This window comes from Sinohyriopsis cumingii, chromosome 14, assembly GCF_028554795.1.
Source record: "Sinohyriopsis cumingii isolate HCF-2022 chromosome 14, ASM2855479v2, whole genome shotgun sequence".
Taxonomy (NCBI): domain Eukaryota; kingdom Metazoa; phylum Mollusca; class Bivalvia; order Unionida; family Unionidae; genus Sinohyriopsis; species Sinohyriopsis cumingii.
This window is the reverse complement of record NC_142974.1, coordinates 103,625,206-103,639,350: the sequence shown is the minus strand read 5'-3', so window position 1 is coordinate 103,639,350 and position 14,145 is coordinate 103,625,206. Positions and strand designations below refer to the sequence as shown.

At 34.1% G+C, this 14,145-nt stretch overlaps 1 protein-coding gene across 1 annotated transcript; it reads left to right on the top strand.

Moving 5' to 3' along the window:
- Window positions 1-3: 3 nt before the first annotated feature.
- Window positions 4-13,909, top strand: LOC149784529 (uncharacterized). Its single transcript, XM_089932615.1, has 4 exons — window positions 4-92; window positions 6,117-6,987; window positions 9,575-9,693; window positions 11,282-13,909. Exons 1-4 carry the CDS (start codon window positions 60-62, stop codon window positions 11,324-11,326), a joined length of 1,068 nt encoding a protein of 355 aa, XP_089788741.1. The 5' UTR covers window positions 4-59; the 3' UTR covers window positions 11,327-13,909.
- The last annotated feature ends 236 nt before the right edge of the window (window positions 13,910-14,145 follow it).

Sequence of the window (14,145 nt, the reverse complement as noted above, 5' to 3'; positions counted from 1 at the left end):
GTCCGAGTACATATGTTGTTTAAGTATGGTGGACAGAGTTTGTAGATTTCTCACGTAGAATGGACAATCTGAAGAAAATTATAAAACTTCAGGTACATAAATGAGGTTGTTTTTTTTTTTAACGCGGAGTAAATATATATTTTTCAAAGCATTAATAAAGTACTGTATAAAGAGATATTTAATAAAGATTAATCTGTAAATGTTCAAAACATGCATAAACACGCTTTAAATTCCGTCAGCTTGAATTTGGAAAACGCACACACACACACACACACACACACACACACACACAGCTGGAAATTAACGTTATCCAGGTCTGATGTTTCTCGAGTAGTGACGTACTTTTGGATCAATGTCTGTAGTAAAAGACACAGCGTTCATGACCGACTATTTAGGAAACGAGTGTATTTTATTTTACAGAATTTAATTGTGCATACCTTTAGAACCTCCTGCATCCATATCCCATTGGAAAACTATAATTTTCATGCCCTGAGAAGTACGTGTAGCAGAATTATGTTAAATTAAGTGTGCTTTAGTACAAACTGGATTAAATTTATGGGCTGTGATGTCACAATGAAAATACAATAGTGTTTTCAAAACAAATTGTACTACCCTGTTATCTGTTATGATATGTCTGACAATCTCTTATCCTGACCCAGTTTAGTACCAGGCTACAATTGTAAAAATCCACAGAAATCACTAATTTTCATCTGGATTTTTCTGATAACAGTTAATGTGCAGAACTTTGAGTATTCAAGAGTGTATAGACATTACTTGCTTTATTTTATTATTAAATTTTAGAGCAACAAATATTTCATTTGCATAAATGCACTTTTGTTACTGTTACTGTTACTGGTCCCTTGATGAAAAAAACAAACAAGAAACAGCAACATTACTATAGTCTGACCTTTCTCACCCCATTTTTGAAGTGTTTCTTTAAAGTGAAATGTCTCAGCACTTGCAAGAGCACATTGCATATCAAAACATGGAATTCGCCAAAACCACATGGTAGTGGAATATGGTCTTCAGCAGTATTAGTTGTGGACGATCTTGTGACTTATAATCTTCCCTGATTTGTTGTTTGTTTTGAAACAGATACATTAGTATTTGAGAATTTGTAATCTAAATTTGATTTTGAACTTCAGACTTCCTTGTGCCCATCATTACACCTTTATCAGAGTTACTGTTTTAATCACTGTAATTCATTCATTCTTTGTTGCTAATTTCCAGCATCTTCTTGTCCCTCAGCAGGAGTTCCTTCTGTTTCCTCAGGTTGTTTTTCTACTTCCATGGGCATGAGATCGTCCTTTATTCCTGACGCCATTGTTATACTGTCTTTATGTACACTAGTATTACATTCCAGTACCTTTTTGTAGCCTGTATAACAAGTAGCTTTCTAGTATTAATATATTAGAGGTCACTGACCCATCCTGGTTGTTGCTATCAAATGGTTGATGCAGATTCAAATTCTTGACTGTATCTGTGCCTTAAGATACACCCACAATTTTGTGGAGCTATATTTGGAATGTTGCGTACTGAACGCAAATAAAAGTCCATTGTGTAAATAATATCTATTGCACATTACACCACATCAGTTTTAGTGATTTTATGATCATCAAGTTGGTTTACTAAAATGCACCACAAAACTACATCCAAATTCAAAGATGGTCAAACCAGTTCTGTTAAAAAATTTGAATGTCATCAGCTGATAATTGTCTGTTTTTAACAAGTAAAAGCATTTGTTGTGTCTCTGACTGTGCCTTAGTTTTGTACATCTAGGTTGTACAAATTGTTTCAGGTGTTTGTGGTGCTTTGTGCAAGTTCTGCTATTTCATTTCTTGGAAGATAAGTGGTTGAACTTATAATTGATACATACATTTTTTTTTAAACTTGGGTAATTTTTTAATTTATTGCAAAGTCTATAAGCAAAACAGAAATAGTACTTTTCAAATATTCTTTGAATCTAATTGTTGCTTGCATATATGTGAGTATTTTGCACATGCTCATTGATACCTCTTGTGTAAATGTGTCCAGTCAATGATAGACTTGTGTATTTTTATCAGCACTACTCACTGCTAGCAAATTAAGTCAAATTGACACATATTTCTTTTTTTTGGTTAAGGATTCAAAATCATGCAGTCATAGATGTTATGTATATTTGATTTACTTGTATCTGATTTAATATATGATTATTTCAATTTAATTGTTTGTCAGTTTTAAATTTTTTATTTTTCATTACATGATATTGTAATGTAAATTTATTCACTAGAGATGATTCTTTTTTCAGAAAATAGTTTGACCTGGACTGTTAGTTTATCAACACCAAGTGTTGATCTAAATCCTGACCTTATTTCAAAATTTGTAACAACCATTATAAACAAGTTCTGTTTTATTTTAAAATGATTGGTTGGTTTTCATCAGGGTCAGAATGGGTAAAAGTGATCTGGAACAAGTACTTGCTTCTATAACCTTCCAAAAGATGATCATGTGACCCCTTGTTTATGTTTTAGAAACACCATATAACCCATGTTTTGGAGAATTTATCTCATTAGAAGATGGGCTGTTAAACTGCTGTATGTTGTGCTATTTGGAGTTATTTCAAATTACTTGGATTCAGAAGGATTAATTCTGTTATTTTTCTGGAAAATATGTGTGTTCATGTAATATTGTGGAACAAGAACAGTTTTTTATAAAAATTTATTCAGCTATGAGAAACCAGAGTGATAATTCTTGTTTCTACAAGGAACTGTTGACTTAAACACTACAGATTGCAGCATACATCATTGTCTTCCATCTTGGATTCTTTGTCAGGATTCAAATGTGAAATCATTAAAACATTTTGTTATTAGGACTACTAAAATTTTATTCTTGGATTATTTTTGGATTTGATTCAATAAAACCGTACGTTCATACTTTTTAATTTGTACTGAATTTTTCCAGAGAAAAAAATTATTGTATTTTTTTCAAAGCTTGTTGTTTTCAGTCTTTCTCATGTTATTATGTATTTCAGCCTAAACAAGTGACATAAGAGTAGAGCAGACAAAAATGTTACATGTAGTATTCTACTGGGCCTAAATAAGATGATAAAACTGTTAAACTTGAACCAATGACCCCTCGCAGAAAAATATTTAACTGATGATTTGAACATTAGGTTTGATATCCAGGTTTAGCAGACTGGTCCCTTTTTCATGGCTAGCTTAAACACTTTTTGGGTTAAGGATTGGAAAGGGAACCAGTCATATATTTAGTATTAGTACACTTATGACTATGAGCCCCGCTCATGGTAAATACATGTCATTGTTTAAAATAGTACCAATAGTTTTTGGATGATATTTGATATGCAGGTAAAAACCAATGGACTCAAGATAAGATGCAGAACTATAAAAATGAAGCCCTTGGTTGTTTCTGTATGTATTATTCCATGGAGTTCATGTTAGTGGGACAATGCAGGGCTCGAATTTAACACAAATTTCTTTGTAGCCAGAAGGACTAGTATACTGAGAAATTTACTAGTCCTACCAAATCTTCACTAGTCCTGTCCACAAAACAATGTCACACACTTGTATTGAGATTAACGACAATTTTATTTCATAAATAGCATTATCATATTGACTACAGAAGTATAAATCCTGCTTCAAATCATCAATCAGTCAATTCACATTTCTTGTTTCTCAAGATAATCTGGATCCACTTCTAGAAAGGGATCCAGGTGTCCTTTCTCGTCCTCTACCTGCACTCTCGGTCCATATGGGGTTTGTTCTGGTCTCCTTAAAATATTGCAGTGCAGTGGTGATCACCTTCGGGATCCCTTCTGCCTTTTCAACACTATCAATTGCCAGGAACAATTATGTTATCTCTCCTTTGCAAATTCTTATATATACAATTTCCTTCTCCTGAATTATACTGTCAGTACAACCGTCGCACACTACTGCAAGAAACATTGCTTTATTCACACCATCGACAACTTTCTGCCTTTCTCTTTCAGCCACGTAGAGAGTAAATGAAACAACCGGTTTATCATTCCTGTAAGTCTCTCCAACATCAACTCTTTCCATCTCATCCAGCTAACACATCCATACAAAATCAGTGAAGGGTCTTCTGTTCTTTATGATAGCATGTGCATTTTAAACAAATTAACGCGCTGGTCAAACACATTCCTATTTAAACTTTCCAAGATCTTACCAGCGGACCATCTTCTGGTAGTATCAGCATAGCTACTTTGCTCTCTGAACTCTGTTTGTGTTGCACACAGCTTTCATATACGTTTACCAATTCAATTTTAAAGTTCGAACAACGGCAACAAAACTGGATGTTTTCTCTGTGTTTGTTTTTGTGAATTCCGTACACCAGTTACACCACATAAAGTTCTTTTCCTCATCATAATTCAGCCATTCCCTGTCTTTTGTCCATGTGTTCTGAAACGTTCAATTATGCTTTTCCCTATCATAAGAATTATTCCTGTCTTTTATGACATTTTCATTCAACTTTTGTTTTCTTCCGGTGGCTGAACACCTTCTATAAAACGCCACATTTTGCCTGTTTTATAAGGAGGGAATTGTGCCTCGTGTTGAAATACGAGATGTTACAGTATATCCGATGTAAACTAGTTAAAGTAAGAAAAGGAATGGCACAATGTCCTTTACATCAGAAAGTCAGAGCAAGAAACACGTTTCAAAACACGTGCCTTTGCCCCAGCATCCTCTAAAATTAAATGGCCTCTGCCTAATAAAGACTCGACTTCAGCGGATGTTCTGCAGGATCAAAGCAGGCACTATTATAAACACTGTTATAAAATATTAGCATCAAAAGATAATGTTAGTTTCAGCTTGGAAAAGGTGTGTTCCCATCAAACGAAGCCATCTGACTCGGCGCGTTGTATTTAACAACTCCAGTTACGGTCTAATTATTAATAGCGTAAGTTTGGTAATTTTTCTTAATTAATTGGACGTTACTGTATTGCTGAAATTAATAAAAAGACGGAAAATTTTCAAATCTTAGATACCCATGCTCAGAGATTTTAATTCCCAACAAATATACGACATTCTGCTTAGATATCTTCATGTGTATTCAATTATTTGTTCATTCTTGTAAGGGAAAAAATATAAAAACTATTTTATCATCATAGAAAAGGTAGTTGTATTGAAAGGATATGTCAATAACGTAATCGTAATAAATTGATCTAATTCTTACAATTATTTTGATGCAAATGTAATATATGCAGTTTCCCGTTTGTGATTGTTTGAGCGTTTGGCAAGTGAGCCAAAAATAAACTTGCATGAACAAACATGCAAACTAATTTCTTTGAATATTTTTTGTCGTGTTCTTTTGTGTGGTATACCGTTTGGTAGTTTGTCACTGTGGTCGAGTGAATAAAGTGTGATACCACGTCATTTTTCATTTAATTCATTGTCAAATTAATTAGGATCAATTACCAAAGTTACGTTGTTAATGACAGGACCATAATTGGCACTGTTAAACGAAATACTCAAAATAGGATGGTTCCTAATGCACATTTCCAAGGCAGAAATTGACTTCATCTTCTCATGCTAATATTTTATGACTGTGTTTACAATGGTCACTGGTTTGATTCTATACAACATATGTTGAAGTCAAGTCTTTATTAGGGAATAGCATAAACAAACACTTACTGTCGATAAACGAAACTTACTAGCCCATCGGACTATTAACATTATGAAAGTTACTAGTCCGACAGGAAATCTACTAGCCTCTGGCTAGCGGACTACCACTAATTTCGAGCCCTGCAATGTACTTAACAATTTGCCTTAAGTTTTTCCATGGTGTTCATGTTGGTGTATGATGTACTTAATAATCTGCTCTAATTTATTCCATGGAGTTCATGTTAGGTGGATGATGTACATAACAACTTGCTTTAATTTATTCCATGGAGTTCATGTTAGCTGGATGATGTACATAACAACCTGCTTTAATTTATTCCATGGAGTTCATGTTAGATGGATGATGTACATAACAACCTGCTTTAATTTATTCCATGGAGTTCATGTTGGTGTACAGTGTACTTAATAACATGCTTTAATTTATTAATGGAGTTCATGTTAGGTGGATGATGTACATAATAACCTACTTTAATTTTTCAGGCTTACTTCAGAGGAACCCTTGTTAGAAAGTGGTTGAGAGATGTCAGGAAAGTATATGTTGCTCTTGCCCAAGAACTTGACAAAAATTCGGCAACTCATGTCACCTGGCCCAGCGAAAGATTATGTCACCCAAAGGTAGAAAAATTGTCAAAGAATAAGGTGCTGCTGACAAAAGATGTAGACAAGACTGAGAAAGTACTGAAGACAAGTTCCATTCAGAACAATAATTTAAGCCCGCATGAACAAAATGAGGCAGAAGTGGAAAGGTTACATCGGGAGAAAACTTTGCCCAATGTCCTCGAACAAATGGAAAACACCAGCTTTTCTGAGCCCATTTTAAGGGAGGAAGTAACACATGAAAGGCCAGTTAAGTTCAAATACACTTCTGTTGAAACTCAAACCAAATTTAGCTCCGATGAAGAGAGTAAGAGATCTCCAACTGAAGAACTTGATTTTTACCCAGTCAAGAATTGCAAGCTAATACAGACTGAGGAACCAACCGATGATAATACTGAAATTCATCAAAGGACTCAAGTCTCTTCAAGAACTGGATTCGACAATTCAGATCTGAATAATTTAAATTTTAAATCTTTAGCTGAAGAAAGTCAGCCCTTAACTTTGAATGTTGATGAAATAAATGTGATGCAGAAAAAGGATATAATACTGGACAAAAGACCTGTTTCTCCTGTGGGAGAAAATCATGGCTCAGAGGATGACTTACCAAGGGAAAGACAACCCACAAGAACAAAATCTCCATCTTTTAGACCCAGAGATGAGCTTCAGAGTGGTGGATTTCAGGTGGCTGATACTGGCAATACTTCTGCATTCACCAATGTTACAAGTCTTTGGGAAAGTTTTAATTCTGTGCAAGGTAATTCATTGTTGCAGATGCATGGATTTAGCTATGAAGGTTTTACAGCTTTTTTTTATGGCCTTGTGAGGGAGCCTCTGACTTAAAGATATTGAGGACATTTGCTAGAAACAAGTGGCTAATGGATATATTTCTTTGATTGGGTGAAAAACTCAGTATTTTCACAAATTATGAAGCTGGAAAATGCTTAAGTTTTTTACCGACGAGATGAAATATATTGTTATTGCTTGTAGCAAGCAAGTTTTCTTTATATTTTATCCTCAAACATATTGGCTAGCAAAATATACCGTTTAACAAATTGAAATAGCTTATTTCTTAGTGGATCCCACCCATTGCCTGCAGTTTACCATTAATGTTCTGCTGTGTTTTGTTGTTGTTGTAGGGTTTAACGCCATTTTTCAGAACACGATAGGCTATACATGGCGGCCAGTATTAATGGTGGAGGAAGAACCTGGGAAAACGACAGAAAGAACCACCGACCCACGAGAAGCTTCTGGCAAGCTTTCTCACATACCCACATTGGCTGAATCTGAGACTCAAACCCATGCAGACAGGTGAGACGGCAGTGATCCATAATGGAGAGCGCTTTAGACCACTCGGACACTCGGGGTCCCCAGCTGTGTTTTGTGAAAATTCATACAGAAACTATGAATAGCTACACAATTCTCCTTTCCAATTCAAAGTATAATAGCTCATTAAGAAAAAATTTGCACCTTGTTGGATTTGAACTTGGTTCATTTGTTATGGGAGTCAGCCTTAAGCTTAACTACTCTGCCACATAAGCGTCTAATAATAACTTAAGATTTCGTGGTTATCTTCTTATTGATGCGGCAGTGAATTTATTTCTCATAACTCACTCCACTGAATGATCACAATCCAGTAGTTCACAGCCTACCATAAAATAATAGCCTATATGTAATATCTGTTTTGCAAACAAGATTCTTGCCAGTGTAAATAAGCATTTTGTATTTAGTTAAAATTGACTCGTGTATGGGTTTCTTTGGTCTACTCTACTGAAAATTGATCTCATTGCCTACATTTATATTTTGACTGTATCATTCCTTGATTTGTTCTGAATTTAATGGTAAACTTTTGTGGAAAATACATAGTACCTCCCTGTAAAGAACCTCACTATAACACTGTATTCTGCATAGAACCATTGTGGAAAATACAGTGGTTCTTCACTGTAAGGAACCTCACTATAACACTATAATCCAAGGTAAGTCATTCTGGTACTTCCCTGTAAGGAACCTCATTATACCACTGTATTCCACAGTAAACCATTGTGTAAAATACAGTGGTACCTCTCTTTAAAGAACTTCACTATAACACTGACCATTTTATAGAGTGAGTATGGTCATCCATTCCATTACTTCATGATGTTGTGTGTGTGTGGTTTAGATTTTTATCATAGCTTTAAAAAAATTTCAGTCATATCTTTACGATGTCTGCAGTTTGACAGTTTATAATAATGTCTAGCACTGGGACATCATGCCGCATTCATGTAGCATGATGTCCCACCCAGTCAAATTATCCTGACACCAGGCCGACCCATCCTAACACTAACCCTGCTGAGCGCCAAGCGAGGCAGCTGTTAGTACCATTTTTGTAAGTGTTTGGTAAGACACGGACGGGGTTCTAAACTCCGCAACCTCCCACATCTGAGGCAGACGCTCTAACCACTAGGCCACCGGAGCCATGCTGTAGTAATGCTGTGTATAGTGTATCCCTCTGCAAAATAACTGCACATACAACATACTGTAGTATGTTTTTATAGCTATCTTGAACAGTATTATACAGCAAGTTGAGTTGGTTCTGTACATACCATGAGTGGCATCTGCATGGTCTTACTTTGTGTTGAAGGAAGTATATTACAAATTTATCCCCTCCCCTACCATCCCCACCTCTCCCTCCCAAAAATCATGTGGTAGTGGCCTCTTCATTTGTGTGGGCAATGATTCATATATAAAGGTTTGACTCTCTTTAAAATTAGAGCTAATGTCTTTTTACTATAGATGCAGTTCCTTGAAATATAAATATTTTATCCATTGCAAGCCAATACAGATTTTAGATATGTAATTTTATTCATTAGTATGCTAAGTTTTACAAAGAAAATAAAGTTCAGAATACAACAGTGGATAAACAAAAAGCATGTCTTTACTTCCGACCCTTTTCTAACCAGGCATCTGCCTCTTCTGTCTGTGTATGTGTAATGGTCAAGGGCAAGATGGTGTTGTGATTGCACCGACCAGCCATAACTCCGCTGGCTGTATCAGTGCTGTAATACGAAATTTAAAAAATCCTTTAATGTCTTCCTGTTATATTAGACAATACTGAAAACATCTCTTATAAACTAATTCGAGAAGCTATGGTCCTAAATATTTTGTTTGAGTTTTCAGTTGTTTTGAGGTTTTGAGGCTGCAGGCAAGAGAAAGCATTATACCAGACTTATGTGGGGCTTTGAAGCGGTGCAGAATATTAATTAATAAAAACTAATTAATGTTTGAGTAATGTAAATTGTAAGTAATTTGAATATTTCCTACCTCTTATCATTAAGTTCATACTTCCCTTGGGGTTTTTATTCCAGGTTCAGCAATCCACCATAGACCTTCATTGCCACAAGACGTGAATGAACTTCAAGAAATGAGGAAAAATGTTGCCATGGAACTTCTGTGGGTACAACAGGCAATCAATAGCAGAAAGAGTGTATGTATTTTATATCTTGCCTAAATTTGCATATGGTGAGGCTGACAGAATAAACATATGGTGAGGCTAATATAATAAGCATATGGCAAAGCCAGTAAAATAAGCATATGATAAGGCAAATAAAATTAACACATGGTGAGGCTAATAGAAATATCATATAGTGTGGATAAGAGAATAAGCATATAGTGAGGTTAATAGAATAAGCATATGGTGAGGCTAATAGAACAAACATATGGCAAGCATTACAGGAAATAAGCATATGAAAAGGCTAATAGAATAAACATATGGTGAGGCTAATAAAATTAACACATGGTGAGGCTAATAGAATTAAGATATGGAGAGGCTAATAGAATTAACATATGGCAAGGGTAATATATAATAAGCATATGGCAAGGGTAATAGAATAAGCATATGGTAAGGCTAATATAATAAGCATATGGCAATGGTAATAGAATAAGCATATGGTAAGGCTAATATAATAAGCATATGGCAAGGGTAATAGAGTAAGCATATGGCAAGGGTAATAGAATAAGCATATGGTAAGGCTAATATAATAAGCATGTGGCAAGGGTAATAGAATAAGCATATGGTAAGGCTAATATAATAAGCATATGGTAAGGCTAATATAATAAGCATATGGTGAGGCTAATAGAATTAACATATTGTGAGACTAAAAGAATAAGCATATGGTGAGGCTCATAGAATTTACATATATGAAGCTAACATAATACGCATATGATGAGGTTAATAAAATGACTATATGGTGCACATATTGGCTTTGAGACAAGACAATTTCAGTCAAAAGACTTATTACATTATTTGACTCCTAAGAGATTTTACAATGCAGAATACAAATAACTCAGAAACCAAAATTCTCTTGTCTTAATGCCAGTCTTCTACAATGATTATTTTTTAGACCTATTTATTCTTAATTAAAAATAAGTATGAGTGTATACTATCCATATTCCATTGATTTGCTTAAGTGCAATATTAATTTCATACTGAATGGGATGTCATTAAAATGCCATGTGATAACTGGCCCAAGACCAGAATAGTTCAGATCACAAATCTGCAATATTTCTGTTGCATGAATGAGAAGATTGTCACTTTATGTAAGCATTTGTAGAGTGTGATAAAAAGAAATATTAAAATATACATTTGAAATAAAGGAACTTTTAAGTTACAGTGAATCTTTTTACACGAAAATCTTAATTTTGTTGACATTTGCTCAGAAAAAGCAGCATTTTTTAATCTTCCTTACATATGTAGTCTTTATAAAGGAGACATCAAATAAAAGAATACATTATGGACCTTCTGGAAAGATTTCACTTGTCCAGTTTTTAAAAAATCTCTTGCCACAATTTTAATCCTTTAGATACTGATGAACTTTGTCCACCTCAAACATTTCTTATGTCCAAGTAAAAACTATTTCTTGGTTAGGTACAATTGATCTTGTCTTTTGGACATGTATCAGCCTTCATTGTTAAAAGGATAATCTCCCTTTCCTTGGTCTTTTATTTATTTATTACTTACTTATTTACTTATTTATTTACTTACTTACTTATTTATTTATTTATTTATGTTTTAGTATTTACGGTTGAAACATGAGATGAGGGATTCTGTGCCTGGATGAACGGAACAAATCAGAGTAAAGTGAAATTCATACAATTACATCAGGAAGATACCGGCTGGATTTGAATTTTACAGAAATATTGTTATTCTGAAAGAGGAATATTTTGGGCATTGGTTTTATTTCAAGTGGAGGCAAGGTTTGAGTTCAGTGCTTTTATTTTTGGACAGGCATTCGAGGCAGTTAAAAGGAGCAGACAGGAAATAATGGACTGGGACTGTAAGCACCTGCACTGTAATCGACACATAAGAAAAATAGAATTATTTTCTTGAATAGTTGCTCATTAATTTCTTTTTAATGGACATTTTGAAAAAATCTCCCCACTGATTGTAAGAGATACATAATATACAGTAAAATTGTAATGGAAAACTGGATAAAGAAATTTTAGAGTTGTAAAGTGCTGAATATACAAATAGTACATGGTAAACTATTTTTATTTGCCAGCTTTGTCAGGCAGGCAAAATTTTATCTTATCATACATTTATTCACCTATTTACACATGGCTGGTGACTGAAATTGCTGACCAGTCTATTCTCTGTTATGAGATAGTTGATGGGTCACCATTCACATAGTAGGCAATTTGTAGTGTATATTCCAAGATTCGTATTCAGAAAAATGCTTAAATTGCCAAATATTGGTTGTATTCACAGATATAACATTTAGCTAGAGTCGTTTGTAAATATTGGCAATTTAGATTTCAGGGATTGCAGATACAGGCATTTTTACTTTAGTACTGACAACCAGCAATATTTTCTACTGTTGGCATACACCAAATTACTCTTGACCACCTAACGATTTAGGACCTGACAAAAGAGCTTATTAAATATTAGTCAAGAATTAAAAAAAATGAATGGTTCAAGTAATCAGAAATTGTCATTAAATTGACAAGCTAATCAGTTCCATTAGAAGCAAAATAATAATTTAACTGCGTCTTGTTAATTTCCGATGTTTACTGAGATTAAAACAAAAACACTTCCTGTCCGACATTTAACTTGATTGGACACGGTTCAGTGTTTACCAGTTGACATGCACGGCATGACCCCCCCCCCCCCATAATATTGGCTATAGCAGTGGATGGGTAAATGAGGACCCTAGAACCCAATTCACTGCATCATTGATGATCATTACAGTCTATACTCACTTATAAGTCCAGTCTAGCTGCAAACAATGTAGACTCAGATCTGCCATTGCATCATGCACTGGCAGGTCAGGGTCAGTGTTATATGTTTTACTGATTATTCCTAACAAACTGTATAGACCCAGATCTGTCTGTGCTAGTACTTGTTATTTATATATTATTCAGTTTATGTTCTAGTACCAATGATTGTGTTTGTCCAGGAATGATTAAACATACAAATTTTTATAGGATTTAGTTTTGTTATCACAGTATAATGATTAAACATTTATTTCTGATACTATTTATTGTGATTTTTGTAAAGACTAACATTCTTATTAAAAATAACAAGGGAATATCCTGTTACATATTTATTTCAAAGTTTCTTGAAAATGTTACAAATTTGGCCACATTAGTTTTAACAGACAGCAAATTTTTATAGGATTTAGTTTTGTTATCACAGTATAAATTCACTAAATCACTAAAATTTATTGACTACTAAAATAACCCGTCATACAGTATTCATTAGTATGAACAATTTAATGATTTGAATAAATTAAATTCAAAGGTTCACCTTTATTGGAAATCAAGATGATTGAGAAATATAGCCATCATGTAAATGATAGGTGATGTTTCTTAACGGTGAGAGGCAATATTTTATAACAATGATAGATAATGTTACTTTTACAAAGGATCTCACTGAGAATACTGATTATATGTATGTGTGTGTGTGTGTGTGTGTGTGTATATATATATATATATATATATATATATATATCGCTTAAGTGCATAGCAAAAGTATGTTTTCGTTTTTCCTTCATTAATATGCATAGTAATCAATGCATAGTAATCAATATTGGATAAATGTTTCGGTTAAATGCATAAATTGTTTAATTGCATACAATTTGCTGGTCTCAACCATTGACTTTATATGTATTTGACACCTCTTAATTGCATGAACATGGTCCAGGTGTCTAAAGTGGAGGTCAAGGCTGTATATGTGCACACTGCTATCCCAAAGATTGTAGAAAATTGTAGACTGGTGCTCTGGCCAACCTCTGCCCTCATCAGCTAAGGCATTATTAATGCTGGTGCACTGGCTCTAGAGCTAGAAATAATTGCATTTTACAAGTACATGTACATTGTAAATATGCATGAATTTCACTTAAATGCATACTTGGGTCCGGTCCCGAGGCTATACATATAAGCGGAGTTGACTGTATATATATATATATATATATAGCTGTGTGAGTGTGTGTTGCACCAGGCCAGATGTTTAAGTTGTTAATATCTAAACCTTTAAAGCCAAAACTGTGCCTGCATGTGAAATTATTTCTCTTGCTTCCACAAATTAATTCAGTTAAACTGTCAGCTTTATCTATATATATGTGTGTATTTGAGTTCATTTTTCTATTATTGTTTTAGAATCAAAATAAGAGTGAAGAAAATAAAGTTATTATACACAAGGTCTACATTTGGCTTTGTCCATTACTATCTGAGTTGGGAGAATCTAGCATGTATTAATTACATCGGATCAATATATTCATCAATTTGCTGAAATATAACTAATTTTCCTTTATATTTCTAAAGTTCCTGGCAAGTAACACAAATCTTAACATGACCAGTGAGATTTTTCACTTGCTTGGTTGCCAGATATTGCCCAGTAATTTTTTCTTTTGTCTGGTTTGTTTGAGTTCTCCAGCCCTAA

Bases quoted from the DNA above. Each gene is read 5' to 3' on its own strand.
- LOC149784529 (XM_089932615.1), top strand. From the start codon at position 60: ATGGACAATCTGAAGAAAATTATAAAACTTCAG. The intron at 93-6,116 runs GTACATAAATGA...TTAATTTTTCAG, and splicing joins AGAAAATTATAAAACTTCAG to GCTTACTTCAGAGGAACCCT. The intron at 6,988-9,574 runs GTAATTCATTGT...TTTTTATTCCAG, and splicing joins AAGTTTTAATTCTGTGCAAG to GTTCAGCAATCCACCATAGA.